Source organism: Symphalangus syndactylus, chromosome 14 (assembly GCF_028878055.3).
Source record: "Symphalangus syndactylus isolate Jambi chromosome 14, NHGRI_mSymSyn1-v2.1_pri, whole genome shotgun sequence".
Classification (NCBI taxonomy): domain Eukaryota; kingdom Metazoa; phylum Chordata; class Mammalia; order Primates; family Hylobatidae; genus Symphalangus; species Symphalangus syndactylus.
The window spans coordinates 54841721-54864134 of record NC_072436.2 but is presented as its reverse complement, the minus strand read 5'-3'; the positions used below and the strand labels follow the sequence as shown (position 1 = coordinate 54864134).

General features: G+C 45.0%; 1 protein-coding gene across 7 annotated transcripts in view; it reads right to left on the bottom strand.

The window, feature by feature from the left end:
• Positions 1–1061: 1061 nt before the first annotated feature.
• Positions 1062–22414, bottom strand: part of LMAN2L (lectin, mannose binding 2 like) — a 42610-nt gene continuing 21257 nt past the window's right edge. For 4 of the 7 annotated variants that reach the window (XM_055241838.2, XM_055241834.2, XM_063617701.1 and 1 more), the window contains 4 exons: positions 7259–7420; positions 7051–7165; positions 2847–2966; positions 1062–2531 (listed from right to left, as the gene is read on the bottom strand). In XM_055241838.2, the coding sequence (XP_055097813.1) occupies positions 2389–2531; positions 2847–2966; positions 7051–7165; positions 7259–7420 (540 nt within the window). In that variant the 3' untranslated portion in view covers positions 1062–2388. Of the gene's footprint in view, positions 2532–2846; positions 2967–7050; positions 7166–7258; positions 7421–8486; positions 8520–22414 lie in introns of all 7 variants that reach the window. The other 3 variants (XM_055241832.2, XM_063617699.1, XM_055241836.2) reach the window with 3 other exon arrangements.

Sequence of the window (22414 nt, the reverse complement as noted above, 5' to 3'; positions counted from 1 at the left end):
GAGCCATCTTGTAATTTGGGGGCACTGAAGACAACATGAGAGGCTGAAAATGCCAGCCCTTCAGACAAGACTCACAGGGACAGGGAGTGATGTCATCTTTATGTACCACCTCTAGTCCACAGGGTCTCTTCATGCTAAGAGGCTCGGAATCAGAGGGCAATGGAGGGAAAGGGTGATTGTGAGAAGTGGCCCTTATGGGTAAGCAGCAAGCCGAGGCACTGGCTCTCACCCGCAGCATGCATGTACAGAACAGCCCTACCACAGACCAGGCATCTCCCTCCTGTAGCACACAGCTAGGATGACACTGCCCAGGACAACATTCCGCCCATTCATGATGGGAAACATTTGTTTCTAGAACAAAAAGCAAGAACCAAAGCAGGGCATCCTATGCCAGGTCAGGTGGTTTTCTTGCACCATACATTTCTCTAAAGGACCCCAAGGCAGGTGGGGACTGCATTTCATGTCTTCCCTGCCCTCTTTAAAAAGCCTCAAGGTATTCATGAGCTGGAATCATACAAACCCTACAGGTTCCATCTCTCTCACTCTGCCCCTCCCCTCTGATGAGACCCCTTCCACCTGCACTGCTGCCTTGGCCATCTCAAGAGCCTACCTAGGTCCTCCCACGGGTCCATACAATCTCCCCTTCAACTCAAAAAAGACAAAACCACCATTTTCTTTTTCAGTTCTCCCTGCTCCAAGGCCAAGCTCTAGGTCACAGTTTGTCCTCTGGCACCCTGAAGCCATTCCACTATTGTGGAGGGGAGGTGGTAGGAGGATGCCTCGTCTCTGCCCCACCTGAATCCCACCTGCAGGAGAGCACTATAGCCTGTGCTGTTTAAGTAAGTGCATGGGAAGGAAAGAAAGCCTGAAGAGACAGAGACCTGTGCCTAGCCAAGGTGACCCCCTTTCCTTCTGAGCTGAGCTAAGGGCTTTTCCAACCCAGGAGAAGGCAAAACAACGGTTGACGGGCTTGAAGCTCAAAAAAAAGGCCTGCTCAGAATAAAGGCCTGAACTTTCCCCAAACCCACTCCTAGAAGAAAGAACACAGTCAGAAGCTCATGTTTGGTTCCATCGGTGATTTTAAGAATTTCATTTAGGCTACAGAGGTTCATAGGAGGACTCAGAGTTCCAGGCCCGCCAAGGAGACTCTGGCCTGAAACTGATTTAATCCCAGGGCAGTAAGGTGAGCAGCATGTAACCCCTTGTCAGATAAGGCAGTGGAATAAGGGTTGACACACAGAGGCCAGCACTCAGGCTGTGCTGCTCAGTAACAGTGAACTCTTCCAGGCACAGATGATGAGGGTCTGTTGCTCTCAGACTTGGAACATGAGAACAGCAACTGTTTCTTGTTCATTAAGAAAAAAAAAGCCAAATTTCTTCTCTGGGCAATACCCAAGCCCAGGGTACAAGAAGAAAGCTTCCTTACACTTTCAACACTCAAAGTGGGATTCCAAAAATCGTAACTACAAAACATGCAGCTAAGCAGGCTCTAGCAAGTCCAGAAACATCTCCACATGGTCAGACCACATGACAAATGTTGCTTTTGGTTGGTCAAACCTGGAGCTGGTCAGTTGCACAGCTAATTCATGGCATCCATGATGTCTTCCAGGGTTCTCTTGATTTTACACCAACCTTTAGCCAAACTTCTCTGAGGGCCTGAAGAGACTTGATTGGGAAGGCCATGGACACGCCAATAGACCCAAGACCCGTGCTAGAGAACAGAAGCTGGAACAGTGATCCAAAGCAGAAAGCCCTCTCCCTAGGGCCACCTAATGAAGGCCAGTGAAACGTAGGTGTGTTCTGCAGCCCCAGGCCCCAACAGAGAGGCATCCAAATGCCTTTCCCAGCTCAGGTTGCACATAGAGAGGACAATGAATGGAGTGAAAGGAAGGTGAGGCAGGGAAAAGTTTCCATCCTGGTTTCCAAAGAAAGCTCCTCAGGTAGGCAGAGGGTTGGGTAAAATGCAAAACCCAATGAATGGATGGTCAGAAAGCAGTTTTTAATTCTTTGTGGGTTCAAAACTGAAGTAGAAGGGCCTTCTGAGTCAAACAGCATGGCAGCCTGGGCTATGAAATTCTGTTCTGTGATTTTGGCATCACAACCACGTAAATTCTCTTCACACCTCTGCTTCCACGTGGAAGGACTGCAGGGAAAGGCACATCACAGCAGCATTGCCCTGGGGTGGGTGGCTTCCCAGACCAGAGTTAGATGTCCCCATGCACAACCATGGGAATGCGGGGTCCCTGCGTGCAAAACTCCAGTGACAGAATATAGTCCCCCACCAGCTGCTAGAGACGAGAACACCCTCCAGGCTGCATGCTCAGGCCAGTGCCTGCTCCTTCCATACCTCATGGGTGACAGTCACAGAAGTGGTGGCAGCAGGAGGGCTCAGTAGAAGCGCTTTCGGCTCTGTTCCTGCCACTTGTTGTAGAGTATGATACCAATGACTATGGCAAATACAGAAAACACCAGGGAGAAAAAGACGATGAGGAAGAGGGCCAGGCCACTCAGGGGCGGCAGTGGAGCTGTCACTGAGGAAGCAAGAGAGAAGCAAGTCATAAAACAGGGAGCACACCCAATAGGGAAGGATCAAACTACAGGCTGTCCGGCCCCCAGTTTCTGACACCTATTTCTGGGAAGCCAGAGCTTAGACCCCCTCTTTCCAACTGAGAAACAAAGTGGCCCTCCTGCTGCTCATCTGTAACTTGAAGGGGAAAGGCAGATGCAAGTGCTCCCTACCCTTCAGAGGAAGAACACAGAGCAGAGACCACCCTATGAGCTATGGGTGCAGCACTGCAAGCTCCTCCCCAGCTATGAGACCATTTCCCGCGGGCCCCTGTGCTCACTCTCAGGCAGCTTCATATTGTCCACTGAGGGCAAGAACACATCTCGATGGAGCTTTTCCTCTTCTGGGGTTCTCTCCACTGTCAGTTCAAACAACTTCAAGGAAATGACATCATGATTATCTGAAGAAAAATGGAAGAAGGATGACTTGTGCCACTTGAAAAAGAGGTATGTTTCTTGAAGTCAGTATCTTAGTTCATGCCTCTGATCCACAGCTAACCAGCAGTGACCTTGAAAAAAAAAATTGAAACCTCTCCATTTTGCAACTAAAAGTAAGGATGGGGAACAAGGCATATTCTATATCTTCTGTATTTAAGTTTTTATCAACAAGCATGCATTACCTGTATAGAAGATCCCTGACTTAAAATGGTTTGACTTACAATTTTCCGACTTTATGATGGTGTAAAAGTAATCTGCGCTCAGCAGAAACCATACTTCAAAATTTGAGTTTTGATCTTTTCCCAGGCTAGCGATGTGTAGTACAACACTCTGTACCGAGGCTGGGCAGCAGCAGTGAGCTGTAGCTCCCAGTGAGCCACACAATCACAAGGGTAAACAACCAGTACTGCATCGTGTATTGTATTCCATACGTTACATCAGACATTCAACACTTTTTACAGCATAGGCTTTGTGTTAGATGATTTTGCCCAACTGTAGGCTAATGTAAATGTTCTAAGCACATTTAAGGTAGACTAGGCTAAGCTATGACGTTCAGTAGGGTAGGTGTATTGAATGCATTTTCAACTTATAATATCTACAACCTACAATGAGTTTATTGGGACATAACGCCATTGTATGTCAAGACGCATCTGTATAATTACAAAATTTGGAGATAAAACAAGAATTAAATCCCGTATGTTAAACCTTCCAGCACAGTAAGAACAGACAAAGTAGGACTGCAGCTTCCCCGCTGGTGAAGACCACACACACACACGTACAACAGGAGAAGGTCTCATGGCAGCTGTTTAATGGGCCGTGGGCAGGGCACAGCTATGGGCATGGGATACACTGTCCTTCTAGACTATGCCTGTTTCTCTGTGGCTTCTTGTAATTGTGACTCTTAATCTCCCTAATAATTACCAGAGAGAAGATCAAGCAATTAGGGACTAGATTTCTCTCTTTAAAGTATCATTATAAACTTTTACATTTAACCATATCTGATGTGTTGCAATGCACTGAAGTTAGACTTTTTTTTTTTTTTGAGACAGAGTTTTGCTCTTGTTGCCCAGGTGGGAGTGCAATGGCACGATCTCGGCTCACCGCAACCTCTGCTTCCCAAGGTTCAAGCAATTCTCCTGCCTCAGCCTCCCAAGTAGCTAGGATTACAGGCATGCACCACCATGCCCGGCTAATTTTTTGTATTTTTTTTTAGTAGAGACGGGGTTTCTCCATGTTGGTCAGGCTGGTCTCGAACTCCCAACCTCAGGTGATCCACCCGCCTTGGCCTCCCAAAGTGCTGGGATTACAGGTGTAAGCCACCATGCTGGCCTGAAGTTAGATTCTTATTGATGCTCAACTCACCTGTCTTTGTCAAGTAGGAGCCTATTCAGTTTGGTTCCTGAGTCTCTTTACCTAAACCCAGAAGTTTTTTATAACTTCCTTGCTTTTCTGGGAAGTTCCAACTTACAGATTTCCTACCTCAAACCTTGCATCAGCCATTTCTCAAGGAAGCTGCAGTTCCTTTTAGTGGGAATTGGTATTTAGAGACCACAAATCTGAGTGCTAGGGGTGCCCATTGCTACTAGGTTGGTTACTGACTGGGGCCTGGATTTCTGGTCATTTATAAGGAGAACATCCACAGCTGCTTGGACTGCTGGAATCTTTAGCAGATTCCCAGGTAGTGAAAAACTGGATTCGTCTTCTGTTGGAAAAATGTTAACTGTCAGAGCTCAGTTTAAACCATGGGACAGGATAAAAGGCCAGGGCAATGCTCCTCACACAATGCAGGGCATTAAAGCCTGGAAGAGGTGGGAAACATCCTAACTTTCTCAGCAGTTTTCAACAACCCACTATACAACAAGAGGATGGCAACAAGAAAGACCTCAAAAGAAAGAAACGACTTGCATTTAGGTATACCCTATGGGCAGAGAACACAGACTTACTAACTTGGGTATTCTCACTAAAGACCTAGGGCAAAAAACTTAGAATAAACAAAAAATTATTCTCTCCTGCCATTTCTGACAGTTGGGGAATTTCCATTAAAAAGTACTTCAGGAGGTTAACCCAGAAACCTGTAAGCTCAAAGGAAAATGTACAGTCATATAATGAGATTATATAGCAAAGATCTCCAGCCTATGCCTCCTATCCCCCTGCCGAGGCTAGATTTTTCTGACAGGTCTGGCCTGCTCGGTACTTAGAAACTAACTGCCAAAACTAATCTCCCTACATGACAGAAAGCAGATTAATGGTTGCCTGGAATCCAAGAAGGGGAGGTATACTGCAAAGGGGAATAATAAGGCTTTTGGCAGGTGATGGAAACATTCATATCTTAATTGTGATGGTGACTACATAGGTGTAAATATTTGTCAAAACTCTTCAAACTGTATTCTTCTGTTGTATGGAAAGCACACCTCAGTAAAGTTGATTAAAAAAAAATCAGATGCCAGAGTTTTAAAGATCAGCAGATTGCATTTTAAAAATCCAGATTATCCAGGCTGAGCTCGGTGGCTCATGCCTGTAATCCCAGCACTTTCAGAGGCCAAGGCGGGCAGATCACAAGGTCGAGATGGAGACCATCCTGGCCAACATGGTGAAACCCCGTTTCTACTAAAAATACAAAAATTAGCTGGGCGTGGTGGTGCGCCTGTAGTCCCAGCTACTTGGGAAGCTGAGGCAGGAGAATCGCTTGAATACAGGAGGTGGAGGTTATAGTGAGCTGAGATGGCGCCACTGCACCCCAGCCTGGCGACAGAGCGAGACTCCATAAAAAAAAAAAAATCCAGATTTCCAGCTTCTCTTGAAGAACTGGAAGATTTAGCCTCACTGAGCTGACATTTCCTTTTAGCTACAATGGCTGGAGCTCACTAGCTGTCGGGTTTTTCAGATGGGTATCTGCCTTTCCATTTTGCCACAAGAAGCATCTATTCCAAACTAGCTTTATCCAGGACAAATTATATTAATCAGAAGAAACGAAGTTCAGTTCCTTTTCTCCTCCCAAAAGATGTTATGATTCGGGCTAAAGCAAAGAGAGTAAGTGTATAAACGAGAAGCTAAGAATTAGGCATAAGTAGAAAAAGAAACAAGAGGAGATGGAAAAGTAAAAGAACCAGGTGCTGTTAATGTCACGTAAGTCAAGAAGGCAAGAGTAGGCCGGGCGCGGTGGCTCACGCTTGTAATCCCAGCACTTTGGGAGGCCGAGGCGGGCGGATCACGAGGTCAGGAGATCGAGACCACGGTGAAACCCCGTCTCTACTAAAAAATACAAAAAATTAGCCGGGCGTGGTGGCGGGCGCCTGTAGTCCCAGCTACTCGGAGAGGTTGAGGCAGGAGAATGGCGTGAACCCGGGAGGCGGAGCTTACAGTGAGCCGAGACTGCGCCACTGCACTCCAGCCTGGGCGACAGAGCGAGACTCCGTCTCAAAAAAAAAAAAGAAGGCAAGAGTTTCAGAGTAATGGGTTAAATGAGTTGAGGAGGACAAAGGGTGAGAACGAGAATAGAGCACTGAATATGGCAAGGAAACAGAATGACCTTTCATGAGAATGGTGTTAGTGTACTAGCAAGGTAGAGCACAGGTCTCAGTCAGCATGTTAAGGAGGTGGACAGCTAGGAAACAAAAGCATCTGTACACACAACACATTCAAAAGTCTCAGCAAAAGGAGAGTCTGGGGTCAGAAGGACGGCAGAGTCAAGGAAAAGCTTTGTTAAGGAAGGAGAACAGGGAACATTAGTGAGTGGAAGGAGAGGAGCCTGACAGCAGAAATTAGAAAGCAAGGAACTCACGATACAGGCTAGAAGAGCCAGCTTAATGAAGGGACAAACACTGCTTTCTATTAGCACCAACCATCTTCTAGTGACAACTGTACTAGGAAAGCCTGGCCTGGGTTTTTAAGGAATGTGGATATAAGAATGCAGAAAGAGAAGCAGTCTTGAGGCACCTCCTTCCAGAGCACCGCTCCTCTGGCTCTCCCCTGTGAGAGGCCTCAACGAAGCATGGGTATTGAGAAGAGGCCTCAGTCAGGGCAAACGAAGAGTGCACGTGGCAGTACCTGAGAGATCCCCAGTGATGGAGGAGGTGCCGAAGTAGTAGCCGCGGGGCAGGCGGACTCCGGGCACTTCAATGCAGTCCCTCCACTCATGCTTGCCATCAATATCCATCATTATCTAGAATAAAAAGAGAGATAAATCAGGGTCAGGCCATGGGAGCAAAAGCGACACAGCCCACACCACCATCTGGTCCAGGACAAGGACTCTCACCGTCAAATGCCTCTTGACATAGCGAATCACCAGGAAGGTGTCGTAATGAAGATTGCGGACAACGGCCGTGCAGCCTCCCAGCTCTGTAGGCCGCCCATCCCGTTCATGATCATAGCTGAGGGAGCCGTTGTTCACCATGGCTGAGATGTAGGGGAATACCCGCTGGGAGGCAGAGAGGGGGAAGCAGATGCTAAGGAAGAGCACATAGGAACGCCTGTACAAACAGCAACAGGAATTCAGCACATACAAGTTGAGCCCCTTACAGCAGAACAGGAAGCCACTCGACCTCATTGTCAGCAGCCCCTGAGAGCCCACATTCAGATGGTCTCTCAAGGGAAATGGGCCGAGGAAGCAACTACACTTGGTATTTGCCTTCAGTAATTCTCTTGGCTCCTGAACTGGGGTGGGCCTGAAATGGCCCCCCTAAGACGCTGGAGTCTGACTTGAATGCCCCAAGGTCACCATTTGGCACTTATGTGCCGCCTAATACCAGGGGTTTCCTTTTCATGTATATGTACCTATCTCCCCAGCTGCCACATAACGCTTCTTGAAGAAAAAATTCATTTATCACATGTCTTCATATGTCTAAACTTCAGCCCCATCTCCTCCCAACCATGGTTCTGCACACAGCAGGTATTCTGAAAATACCTGTTTGAGCAGGGGAATCTTTCCATTCAGGATAGCTCTTTTCAATTCTAAAATTCTATAAGCATATAAGGCTAAATGGATTAGAACTCAGAACATGGAACAGGGTTGCTGGATGGGCTCAGCCAGCCACAATGACTGTCCTTAGTCAAAAGACTTTCCAGCCCACTTAAGCCTCCTCCACACGTAACTTCTCCGAATAATAAGAGGGCAAGGTTCTCCCTTAACAGGGAGAAAACCGCAAGTTTCCCCATAAGCCACTCATTTTCCCATCTATTTCAGGGGCCCTCTCTCCCCAATAGAGTTGTAGGAGCAATTCTTCCTTAGAAATGGCGAACTAATCATTCCAGAACAAGCCCAATGCCAAGGCAGTGCAGAGAGGCAGGGTGGTGAAGGGGTAACATGAGGCATGCCACTCCTTTGGGGAGTATTTGTCCCTTTGTCCCACATGGTTAACATGCAAGGTGGAGATACAGTCGAGACCAGAGACTCCTGAGACAACCACATGGACTTGAAACAGCAACAAATGTTGGATGGACACATGGGAATGAGGGATGCTCATGATGAGCCAAGAACTGAGTACCTGGACTCCTGGAGAATATCGCCTCTTCTGGGCCTGAGAGGGTCCAGCAGGTTATGATAAAAGCAAGAGAGGGCACAGAAGACAGGAGACCAAGTCAGAAAGACACAGCCACAGAAGAGCTATGACCCAGCTGTGATGGATGAACAAACCAACTTAAATCCCCAAACAGAATTTTAGGGTCCCTGAAGGGCATCCGTGAAGTCTTTGTACCCTCAAGATGACAGGCAAAACCATATGCGCAGGTGCTTGTACATTTTTCTGAGGAGAGGGTCTGTTACTATATCAGATTCTAAAAGGGGTCTCCTAGGAAGACCGCTCTAACCCATAGAAGGTCCTGAAGCTTTTGGAAGGCACTTTATGAAACATATAGCAGTATGCTGTCCAGGCACGCCCCACTTATGTCTCTGGGAGTCAGTCTCAAGTTTGTCTGTATTTCTATAGCAAGGGGAAAGAGGAGACAAACAGGGCTAAATTCTTCTGAATTCAAGACGTCCTTTACTATCCAGGATCTCAGAAAACAGCTCCTGCCCAGAAGACCAAAATCCTGCCACTTGAGAGACTATGAAACTAACTCTAATCCAAAGGGATCATTTACCCTCTAACTGAGCCTTATGGTCATATATTCCCAAATAACTATTGTCATTCTAACCTACCACACATAGGCAAGGAAGAAGCTCCATGGGGGCGTTGCAGAATGACAGATTTAGAAAATCATCAGGCGTGAGGGTATTAAGCTATGCTCCAGCAAACAGCCACAGTTCTAAGCCATTAGCGACAAGAGGTACCTACACAAGCTCAGCTCAGCTCTGCCCTGTGGAACAGGTAGGCGAGGGTACAGACCTCAAACCCTTCACTCCTTTAATACAGTGAACACCTACTACAAGCCAGGTACTGTTCCAGATGCTGAGGGTCCAAAGAGAAACAAGACAGACAGGAATGGAATTAATATCAGAGTGGAAGAGACAAACAACAAACAAATCAAATGATTTCAGATAGTGAAAAATGCTATAAGGAAAATAAAATAGGTAATACAAGGGACCAGCGAGGGAACCTCTCCCTGAGGAGGCAATATCTGAGCTGAGACTCAAGTAATTAGAGGGAGTCCACCAAAGATCTGAGGGCACAAGAAGCATGAGGGCGGCACATTTAAGGAACTGGAAACAGATGGGTCAGAATCACAGCTTGTGAGAAGAGGCTGCCGTGAGGCAAGGCAGCACCCACGGCACTGGGCTCCATGGGCGACAGCCAGGAGTCTGAGGCTGCAGTGCAGCTCCCCTGCCGTCCTCCTCTTAACGCCACTGGCAGAATTCGTACAAGACACAGAAAGGCAAGACATCAATCCGTGGATGATTAAACTGGCAGGAAGTTACTCTTCAACAACTACCATTTAGAACAAGGAAACGGTGAGCACGTTATCAAGCAGGCTACGGAAACTGGCATCTGAGAGAATGCTCATAATTTCAGTGACAATTAAGGAAAAGGGATTAAAAATGCCCTGTGGAGCTCTGATGAGCCCAAGGCTTGCTTCACTCATCACCTCCGGTAACCCTGATTAGAAGTTTAAGTTGCAACTTTAAAGAGATAGCAACCTGCTATGTTAGCTTGCTTAGAAAATAAACAAATAATAGAGACAGCAATCCTTAGCCTAAGGGTGCCTTACTATTCCCAAGGCTGGTGTGGACCCAGTTCCAGGTAACAGCCAGAGGCATGCTGGGCCTTGGGGGCACCTGAAGGAGCTTGTTAACTGCACATATACCTGGGTCCCTCAGTCAAAGAGTCTCATTTGTAGGGCTAGAGTGGGGTGCAGGATTGTTTTTTGTTTGTTTTTTTGAGATGGAGTCTCGCTCTGTCACCCAGGCTAGAGTGCAGTGGTGCAATCTCGGCTCACTGCAACCTCCACCTCCTGGGTTCAAGCGATTCTCCTGCCTCAGCCTTATGAGTAGCTGGGATTACAGGCGCGCACCACCATGCCCAGCTAATTTTTGTATTTTTAGTACAGATGGGGTTTCCCCATGTTGGTCAGGCTGGTCTCGAACTCCTGATCTCATGATCTGCCCGCCTCGGCCTCCCAAAGTGCTGGGATTACAGGCATGAGCCACTGCACCCAGCCAGGATTATGTATTTTTAAAAAGCACCACAGAAGGCTATGATGTGCAGCCAAATCGAAGAAACGCTGCACCAGACAGGGAGCCCCACAGCTTTGCAACTAGAGAGAATATGTCTACTTCGGCAACACGAGTTGGCCTTCAACTTTTAACCTCACATTAGTGTAAGTCACTAAATACCATCTTATTTTCTACTCCTAGTCAAGAGTTCCTGGAAGTATTTCTTGGATAACCACTAATTTCACACAGAAGCAATTTTGTTTTTCCCCTAGAAAGCAGTCTGTAAGTCAGAACCAAAGATTGAAGAATCACACTGGTTCAGGCAAGGTGGTCGTTTTATTCCTAATTTAAGAGTCACCAAAAAGGAGAAACTCTCACCTGTTTTATCATCCAAAGGATTGTTGTTTAAAGGGTGGAGAAATGTTTTCAACTTTTTGTACTATAAGACTACTTTTAAAAAAGTGTTTTTTGAAGACCTCTACGGGATAACTGTATCTTCAGCATATTTTGATGGAAAAGACACCCATTAGCTTGTGGATTTATGGATTCTAGGCTAAAATTCCAAATGGCCTCTGTAATTAGGGAGACCTGAGTTCTAACTGCAGTTATGTCACTCATAGCTGTGTAACCTTGGGTGGATTACATCACCCTTTCGAGATTCTATTTCCTCACTGTAAACAGAACAATACAAAGCTCACAGGGTTCATTATGAAGATGAAATGAGACATGCAAAGCATTTAGTACAATGTCTGGTATTCAGGGGGAGTCAATAAACATTCAGTCAATGACTAGTGTATTTCTAGATACAAATATTGTTCACGGGTACTCATACATATATAAACACAAAGCCAAACATACATCTTTTAAAGCACAAATTCTCAGACCACTGGCTGTCATTAACCATTAATATTTCCAAAAATATTTTGGAGAGTATTAGATTTGGTTTCTTTTTATTGCTTACTAAAAATATTAAAATACAATAATGACAGAACAATCATCTATAATAAACATCATTTTACAAAAGGACATTTTAACACCGAAAGATGAGAGAGAACCATGTAATTTCGTAATGAAACAACTGAATACATTTAGCACTTAAGAAAAAGAACTTCACTATTGCGATTCTTGCACTAGTGAAAACTGTTACCAAACAACAGGAGTTCATACACTGGCATCTGGGAGCCACTCTTTCAGAGCAGTGTTTCCATCTCAAACCATACCATTGTCTAGTAAGCTGACCATTTGCTTTCTGGAACCCAGAGGTGAAGAAAAGAAGGCAGGGAGGGGAGAGGAAGAGAGAAGAGAACTACGATGTTTGCAAAATGTCCCTTAGGAATCCACTGAATGGTGTGAATAATAGCTGGTGTTTATTGAGCACTTAGTCTGTGCCAGGTACTGAACTCAGTAATGAGCACTTTTGCATTTAATTCTCACAATCCTATGAGGTAGTATCAGTACTCCTCATTTCACAGGTAAAAAAACTTGTCCAGGGTAACACAGGCATTAAGTAGTGAAATCAGGATTTGAAACCAAGTATTCTGGCTCCAGAGCCCTGACTCAATCACTGGGATACACTGCTTTCAATATCTCTCAATATGGAAAAATGTTTCATATGTATTGTTTTTTTTTAAATCAGGTCTAAACAGTATGTACTCTGAAGCACAACGAGAACACTGAGAATAGTTCCAGATTAAAGGAGAGTAACAACTGAATACAACACAGGATCTGGGACTTTCTTTCATTATAAAGGACATATTGGGACAATAGGTGAAATATGAATAAGGCCTGCAGATTAGATAATGGTTTTGTTGTAAATGTTAACTTCCTGATTTTGATCACTGTGCTGTGGCTACATAAAGTAACTTTTTCTTTTGTAAACATACACACACACACACTTAAGTATTTAGGATTAAGGAGGCATCATGACAGCAATTTACTCTTAGTTCAGAAAAAAAGACACACAAGCACAAACACACACGCAAGACACATACACACAGACACACAAAGAAAGAGGTTAAAGGAAAGGATGGCCAGGTGTGGTGGCTCACACCTATAATCCCAGCACTTTGGGAAATGAAGGTGGGAGGATTGCTTGACCCTAGGAGTTTGAGACCAACCTGGGCAACATGGCAAAACCCCGTCTCTACAAAAAGATAGCTGGGATTGGTGGCATGCACCTGTAGTCCCAGCTACTTGGGAGGCTGAGATGGGAGGCTCTATTGAGCCTGAGAGGTTGAGGCTACAGTGAGCTGTGATTGTGCCACTGCACTCCACCCTGGGTGACAGAACAAAACCGTCCCCCAAAAAAAAATTAAAATTAAAAAAAAAAAAAAAAGAACAGCCAGGCGCAGTAGCTCACACCTGTAATCCCAGCACTTTGTGAGGCCGAGGCAGGTGGATCACCTGAGGTCGGGAGTTCAAGACCAGCCTGACCAACATGGAGAAACCCCATCTCTATTAAAAATACAAAATTGGCCGGGCATGGTGTCATATGCCTATAATCCCAGCTGCTCGGGAGGCTGAGGCAGGAGAATCACTTGAACCCGGGAGGCGGAGGCCACAGTGAGCCAAGATCGTGCCACTATACACCAGTCTGGGCAACAAAAGCAAAACTCTCTCTCTAAAAAAAAAGGACAAAGCAAATGTAGTAAAACATTAACATTTTCAGAAATCTGGGTGAAGAACATTCCAAAATTCTCTGTTATATTTTTTTCCCCCGAAAGGACCAACTTTTTTTTTTTTTTTTTTTTTTTTTTGAGATGAAGTCTCACTCTTGTCCTCCAGGCTGGAGTGCAATGGTGCGATCTCGGCTCACTGCAACCTCCACCTCCCGGGTTCAAGCGATTCTCCTGCCTCAGCCTCCCAACTAGCTGGGATTACAGGCGCCTGCCACCACGTCCGGCTAATTTTTGTATTTTTAGTAGAGACAGGGTTTCACCATGTTGGCCAGGCTAGTCTTGAACTCCTGACCTCAGATGATCCACCCACCTTGGCTTCCCAAACTGCTGGGATTACAGGTGTGAGCCACCACACCCAGCCTGTTGTATTCTTACAACTTAATCAGAAGCACAAAATTATTATCAAATAAAGATTAATCTGAATCTAGTATTTACCACTCAATTTTTCTGTTTTTCTCAATTTTTCTATATATCTGCAATTTTTAAAAAATTTAAAAAGGTTTTAAAAACAGTATTTACAACATGATGCAATGTCTTTGTTTTTAAAGATGTTTGTACACTTGTTTTTTCAGCATTTTCCAATTTTTCTGTAATGTATGTAAAAATAATTAACAAAACAAATGCCTTCTACTAGATGCTACTAGGTGTGAAGCATCCCCCACCACACCTCCATTTTATCCTCCCTGGGACCACTAGTGGAACACACTCACTTACACAGGTAGACCTGTCACTTTTCAGACTTTCAAAGCTGTATAAGCTGCTGGTCCTACAATAATCTTCATCTAGCCCTTTATGCAGAAATCCAGACAAAGAGGAGACAATACCCATCCTATTTAAAGTGAAAAGAAGATCAGTGAGATTCTTTACACATTACTAGGCAGCCTGAGAAGGCCCTTGCTCTGTAAGCCCCCAGACTCCCATAAAGCTATGCTAGGGACCCTGTCCCCAGGACTCACAGCTTCTCAATTGGAGGACACAGAAAAGTGGCACTTCCAGGCCTGGAAACCTTCATATAATTGAATATCATCACGCTCTCTTAAGAAACTCATGGAATGATCTCAATCTCATTTATCTTAGTCCTCAAATCAAGTAAGTTGAGGACTTCAGTAAAGAGTACTCCAAAATCAGGAGACTAAATTTGAGGTGTGCCCCAAGCACTGACCTTTATAACCTACTCACCCAGATTACAAGTACCAAGTTTCAGAATATAGCCTATTATGTGATAGCACGTCAATACTTCTTGTTAATGAGAAGAGCCATCAATTCTATAGAACAGGGGATCTTCAGATCTCCTAAAATCATGTCAACTCCTCTGTGTACGTGCCTCTTTCTGTGGGTCCAACACTTTAATCAGAGTCTCAAAAGGGTCAAAGCCCAAAGAAAAGAACTAACCCAGGGATAAGCATCCTCTGGAGCACTGGCCCTTGCTTTCTTCCTTTCTCCCTCTTTCACTGTCTCAGAAAAGAAACATATGTAAAATTCTCTCTGCCAACAGTAAAGAGACCACTTTGGAATCAGTGTCTTCATCAAGATAAAGACTTAAGGGGACCGAGTGTGGTGGCTCATGCCTGTAATCCTAGCACTTCGGGAGGCCAAGGGAGGAGGTCACTTGAGTCCAGGAGTTCAAGAACAGCCTCAAAAACATAGCAAGACCGTGTCTCTACAAAAAAAAAAAAAAAATTTTTTTTTCTTTTTTTGACACCAAGTCTCACTCTGTCGCCCATGCTGGAGTGCAGTGGCGTAATCTCGGCTCACTGCAACCTCCGCCTCCCAGGTTCAAACAATTCTCCTGCCTCAGCCTCCCAAGAAGCTGGGATTACAGGCATGTGCCATCACACCAGGTTAATTGTTGTATTCTTTATTAGAGATGGGGTTTCACCATGTTGGCCAGGCTGGTCTTGAACTCCTGACCTCAAGTGCTGGGATTATAGGCATTGGCCACTGCAACTGGCCAAAAAAAGTAAAAATTAACCAGGCATGATGGCACAGCTGTAGTCCCAGTTACTCAGAAGGCTGAGGCAGGAAGATTGCTTAAGCCTTGGAGTTCGAGGCTGCAGTGAGCTATCACTGTGCCACTGCACTCCATCCTAGGCGATAGAATGCAAGACTCAGTCTCAAAAGAAAAAAAAGAAAAAAAGACTTGAGGAAAGTTTTTTTAACTGAATGGCATGGTATTGTTAAATTTTCTTCCAGTTCAAAGGAGGAAAAAGCAATCGTCACATCAAAAAAAAAGTATGGGGAGTACCTCAAAGTATGGGGAATACCTCAAAAACGACTCCCAAGCTGTTCTCCCCACTCTCTAGCTGTTTCTGCCTCCCCAGGGTTGAGGCCCAAACATCTCACAGAAAAGAATGAAGGCCAAGACCGCAATGGTTGCATTCTGTGCTCTCATTCCAGGAAGGCCTCTTCTCATTCATTACGCTCTGATTTCAACGGAAACACATTGTAGCTCCAAGATTGCTACTGACTTCCCTGCAACTTTTCACCAACATCTGGGTAGGTTCATGTGAGAAAGTGATGATCATCAGCTGATGACTTGATAGTGCAAGAAAAGATAATCAGGTTATCTTTACTTTTTTTTTTTTTTTTTTTTTTTTTATAGTGATGAGGACTTGTTATGTCGCCTAGGCTAGTTTCAAACTCCTGGACTCAAGCTATCTTCCTGCCTTGGCTTCCCAAAGTGCTGGGATTACAGGCATGAGCTACTGTGCCTGACCACTGGTGATCTTTTAATCAACATTAAAAAATAACTACAATACAGACAGGCGCGGTGGCTCACGCCTGTAATCCCAGCACTTTGGGAGGCTGAGGCAGGAAAATCACAAGGTCAGGAGTTTGAGACCAGCCCGGGCAACATGGTGAAACCTCATCTCTACTAAAAATACAAAAATTAGCCAGGCGTGGTAGCAGGCACCTGTAATCCCAGCTATTCGGGAGGCTGAGGCAGGCGAATCACTTGAACCTGGGAGATGGAGGTTGCAGTGAGCCAAGATCACGCCACTGCACTCCAGCCTGGGCAACAGGGTGAGACTCAGTCTCAAAAAAAATAAATAAATAAAATAAATAAATACAACACTGAGATATAATTCACAGACCACACAATTCACTTGAAGTATATAATTCAATGGCGTTTAGTATATTCAGAGTTAAGATTATGATTACCACAACCAATTTTAAAACATTTTCATCACCCGAAAAAAAATCCCATGCCCACTAGTAGTCACTCTCATCATCTCCACCCCACATTACCCCAGCCCTAGACAACCACTAATCTACTTTCTGTCTCTACAGATTTGCCTGTTCTTGACATTTCATATGCATAGGATCATACAATATGTGGGTCTTTCGTGACTGACTTGTTCCACTTAGCATGGAAGTTTTCAAGGGTCATCCATGTTGGAGCACATATCAATACTTAATTTCTTTCAGTCTTTTTTTTTTTTTTGAGACAGGGTCTTGCTATGTTACCCAGGCTGGAGTGCAGTGGTGTGATCAAGGTTCACTGCAACCTCGAGGTCCTGGGCTCAAGTGATCCACTCACCTTGGTCTCTTAAAGTGCTAGAATTACAAGTGTGAGCCACCGTGCCTGGTAATTACTCCTACTTTTTTTTTTTCTTTTGAGACAGTCTTGCTCCATCGCCCAGGCTACAGTGCAGTGGCAATCATAGCTCACTGCAGCCTTGACCTCCCGGACTCAAGCAATCCTCCTGCCTCAGCCTGCAAAGTAGCTGGGACCAGCTAATTTTTTTGTTTTTAGTAAAGATGGGGTCTCCCTGTGTTGCCCAAGCTGATCTAAAACTCCTAGGCTCAAGCAATCCTTCCACCTTGGCCTCCCAAAGTGTTGGGATTATAGGCACGAGCCACCACACCCAGTGACACTTAATTCTTTTCATTGCTGATAATTCCATTATATCAATATATCACATTTTGCTTATCCTCTAATCCAGTAGTCCTCAACCTTTTTGGCACCAGGGACTGGTTTCCTGGAAGACAATTTTTCCGTGAACCGGGGAGTTGGAGAGGGGGTGGTTTCGGGCTGATTCAAGCACATTACATTTATTGTGTACTTTTTTATTTATTTATTTTTTTGAGATGGAATCTCGCTCTGTTGCCCAGGGTGGAGTCCAGTGGCGCGATCTTGGCTCACTGCAAGCACCGCCTCCGGGGTTCACACCATTCTCCTGCCTCAGCCTCCCGAGTAGCTGGGACTATAGGCGCCCACCACCACGCCCGGCTAATTTTTTGTATTTTTAGTAGAGACAGGGTTTCACCATGTTAGCCAGAATGGCCTCAATCTCCTGACCTCGTGATCCACCCACCTCGGCCTCCCAAAGTGTTGGGATTACAGGCGTGAGCCACCGCACCCAGCCCGTGTACTTTATTTCTATTATTATTACATTATAATATATAATGAAATAATTATACAACTTGCCATAATGTAGAATCAGTGGGAACCCTGAGCTTGCTTTCCTGCAACTAGACAGTCCCATCTTGGGGTGATGGGAGACAGTGACAGATCATCAGGCATTAAATTCTCCTAAAGAGAAACCTAGATCCCACATATGCTCACTTCACAAGAGGGCTCCTGCTCCTATGAGAATCTAATGCCACTACTGATCTGAGAGGAGGCGGAGCTCAGGCAGTAATGAGAGCAATGGGGAGCATCTGTAAATACAGATGATGCTTCATTTGCTCACCCACCACTCACCTGCTGTGCAGCCTGGTTCCTAACAGGTTGGGGACCACTGCTCTAATCAGTTGATGGACATTTCAGTTGTATCCATTTCTTGGCTATTATGAATAATGCTGCTATGGACATTCATATAAAAGTTTTTGTGTAGGCCGGGTGCAATGGCTCATGCCTATAATCCCAGCACTTTGGGAGGCCAAGGCAGGCAGTAACTTGAGGTCAGGAGTTCGAGACTAGCTTGGCCAACATGGCAAAACCCGTATCTACTAAAAATGTAAAAATTAGCCGGGCGTGGTGGCACGCACCTGTAATCCCAGCTGCTTAGAAGGCTGAAGCAGGGGAATCACTTGAGCCTGGGAGGCAGAGGTTGCAGTGAGCTGAGATCACGCCACTGCACTTCAGACTGGGCAATAGAGCGAGACTCCATCTCAAAAAAAAAAAAAGTTTTGTGTAGATGTTTTCATTTCTCTTAGGTACACACCTATGAGTGGAATTGCTAGATCATATAAAGTCTATGTTTAGTCATTTGAAGAAATGTCAAACTTTTCCAAAGCAACTGTACCATTTTACATTCCCACCAACAGTCTATGAGGGTTCCAATTACTCCATATCCTTGCCAACACTTCTCATCTTTTTTATTTTAGCCATTCTAGTGGGTGTAAAATAGTGTCTTATGGTTTTAATTTGCATGTCCCTGAAGGCTGATGCTGCTGAGCCTCTTTTCAAGCTTCTTGGCCATTTGTGTATCTCTTTTGGAGAAATACCTATTAAGATCTTTCGCCCATTTTCTAATTTGGTTGTCTTACTATTGAGTTGTAATAGTTCTTTATGTTTCAAACAAATCTCTAATAAGATATGATTTGCATATATCTTTTCCCATTCTGTAGGTTCTTTACATTTCCTTGATGATGTCCTATGAAACACGTAAGGTTTCAATTTTGATGAAGTTCAATTTATCCTTTTCTTTTGTTGCTTTTTCTTTTGGTGTCACATCTAACAACTGCCTGATCCAAAGTCAAGAAGAATCAACCCGATATATTTTTTTTTCTAAAAGTTTTATAGTTTTAACTTTTACATTTAGATCTTTCATCCATTTCGAGTTAAATTTTCTGTGTGGTGTGAAATAGGGGATAACTTCATTATTTTACACGTGGATAACTAGTTGATGAAAAGATGATTCTTTTCTCCATTGAAATATCTTGTGGAAAATTAATTGATTAGGCTGGGCACGGTGGCTCACGCCTGTAATCCCAGCACATTGTGAGGCCGACGCGGGTGGATCACGAGGTCAGGAGATCAAGACCATCCTGGCTAACATGGTGAAACCCCGTCTCTACTAAAAATATTATAAAAAAAAATTGCCAGGCGTGGTGGCGGGCACCTGTAGTCCCAGCTACTTGGAAGGCTGAGGCAGGAGAATGGCGTGAACCCAGGAGGCAGAGCTTGCAGTAAGCCGAGACCGCACCACTGCACTCCAGCCTGGGAGACAGAGTGAGACTGTCTCAAAAAGAAAGAAAATTAATTGATTAAATGTGACAGTTTATTTCCAGATTCTCAGTTCTATTCCATTGATCTATATGTCTACCCAGATGCCAGTAGCACACTGTCTTTATTATTGTAGCTTTGTAGTAAGTTTTAAAATCAGGAAGTGTGAGCATTCCAACTTCACTCTCCTTTGTCAAGATTATTTTGGTTATTCTGAGTCCCTTGAATTTCCACATGGATGTTAAGATCAGCTTGTGAATTTTTGCAAAGAAGCCGGCTAAGTTTTTGAGAGGCAGGGACTGCATAGAGCAATGTGGGGAGTACTGCCATCTTAACATTACCAAGTCTTCCAATCCATGCCATAGAACATCTTTCCATTTACATGGATCTTCTTTAATTTCTTCCAATAATTTTTTTTACTTTATTTCATTTTTGAGACAGGGTCTTGCTCTGTTACTGAGGCTGGAGTGCAGCGATGCGATCGTGGCTCACTGCGGCCTCACTGCGGCCTCAACCTCCTGAGCAAACCTCCACCTCAGCCTCCCGGGTAGCATGCATCACCCACCATACCAGGCTAATTTTTTTTTGAGACAGTCTTGCTCTGTCGCCCAGGCTGGAGTGCAGTGGCGCAATCTCGGCTCACTGTAGCCTCCACCTCCCAGGTTCAAGCAACTCTCCTGCCTCTGCCTCCATAGTAGCTGGGACTACAGGCACACACTGCCAAGATCAGCTCTAATTTTTTTGTATTTTTAGTAGAGACGGGGTTTCACCATCTTGGCCAGGACGGTCTTGATCTCCTGACCTCATGATCCACCCGTCTCAGCCTCCCAAAATCCCACCCCTGTTGGGATTACAGGTGTGAACCACCACGCCCGGCCTAATTTTATTTTTTGTAGAGACAAGATCTTGCTATGGTGCCCAGGCTCATTTCAAACACCTGGCCTAAGGTGATTCTCCCACTTCAGCCTCCCACAAGTGCTAGGATTACAGGTGTGAGCCACTACACCTGGCCCCAACAATATTTTGTAGTTGTTAAAGTTTTTCTGTTAAATTTACTTCTTTGGTGTTTTTTTTTTTTTTTGAGATGGAGTCTCATTCTGTCACCCAGGCTGGAGTGCAGTGGCACGATCTCGGCTCACTGCAACCCCCGCGTCCCAGGTTCACGCCATTCTCCTGCCTCAGCCTCCCAAGTAGCTGGGACTACAGGCACATGCCACCACGCCTGGCTAATTATTTTACATTTTTTTAGCAGAGACGGGGTTTCACCGTGTTAGCCAGGATGGTCTCGATCTCCTGACCTCGTGATCCGCCCACCTCAGCCTCCCAAAGTGCTGGAATTACAGGTGTAAGCCACCGCGCCCGGCCAAATTTACTTCTAAGTATTTTATTCTTTTTGATAATAGTGCAAATGGAGTTGTTTTCTCATTTCATTTTCAGATTGTTCACTGAAAATATACAGAAATAAACCTGATTTGCCAGGCGCGGTACCTCACGCCTGTAATCCCAGCACTTTGGGAGGCTGAGGCAGGTGGATCACGAGGTCAGGAGTTCAAGAACAGCCTGACCAACATGGTGAAACCCCATCTCTACTAAAAATACAGAAATTAGCTGGGCGTGGTAGCACGTGCCTGTAATCCCAGCTACTCTGGAGGCTGAGGCAGAAGAATCACTTGAACCCAGGAGGCGGAGGTGGCAATGAGCAGAGATCATGCCACTGCACTCCAACCTGTGTGACAGAGCGAAACTCCGTCTCAAAAAAAAAAAAAAGAAAGAAACCTGATTTTTGCATACTGATCTTGTATCCTGCAACCTTGCTAAATTCACTTAGTAGTTCTAATAGGTTTTTTTTGTGGATTCCTTAGGATTTTCCATATTCTGTCATCTGCAAATAGAAATAGTTTTACTTCCTTTCCAATCTGGATGTCTTTTATTTCATTTTCACGTCTCTTGCCCTAGCTAGGTCCTCCAGTACAACGTTAAACAGAAGTGGTAAGAGTGAATATCCTCGTTTTATTCCTGATCTTAGAAGGAAAGAATTCAACTGTTTACCACTAAATATGTTAGCTGTGGGTTTTTCTAGCCAAGCACAGTAGCTCACACCTGTAATCTCAGCACTTTGGGAGGCCGGGATGGGCAGATCACCTGAGGTCAGGAGTTTGAGACCAGCCTGGCCAACATGGCAAACTCCCATCACTACTAAAAATACAAAAACTTACCTGGGAGTGGTGGCAGGCGCCTGTAATCCCAGATGCTCAGGAGGCTGAGGCAGGAGAATTGCTTGAATCCAGGAGGTGGAGGTTGCAGTGGGCAGAGATCATGCCCCTGCACTCCAGCCTGGGTGACAGACCAAGGCTCTGTCTCAAAAAAATAAAAAGGTTGGGCGCAGTGGCTCACTCACACCTGTAATCCCAGCACTTTGGGAGGTCGAGGTGGGCAGATCACTTCAGGTCAGGAGTTCAAGACTAGCCTGATCAACATGGTGAAACCCCGTCTCCACTAAAAACACAAAAATTAACCAGGTGTGGTGGTGCACGTCTGTAATCTCAGCTACTTGGGAGGCTAAGGCAGGAGAATCGCTTGAACCCGGGAGGCAGAGGTTGCAGTGAGCCAAGATCACGCCACTGCACTCCAGCCCAGGCGACAGAGCGAGACTCTATCTCAAAAAAATATAAAAATAAAACGTGTGTGTGAGACACACACACACATACACATATATATTAGCTGTGGGTTTTCCATAGATGCCTTTTATCAGGTTGAGGAAATCCTCTTCTATTCCTAATTTGTTGAGTGTTTTTATTATCAAGAGGTATGAAATTTTGTCACTTTTTCTCTATCTATTGAGATGATTATATGTTGTTTGTCCTTTAGTCTATTAATGTGGTATATTATATTAATTTTCAGATGTTAAACCACAGTTGAGGGGCCAGGTGCAGTGGCTCATGCCCATAATCCCAGCACCTTGGGGGGCCA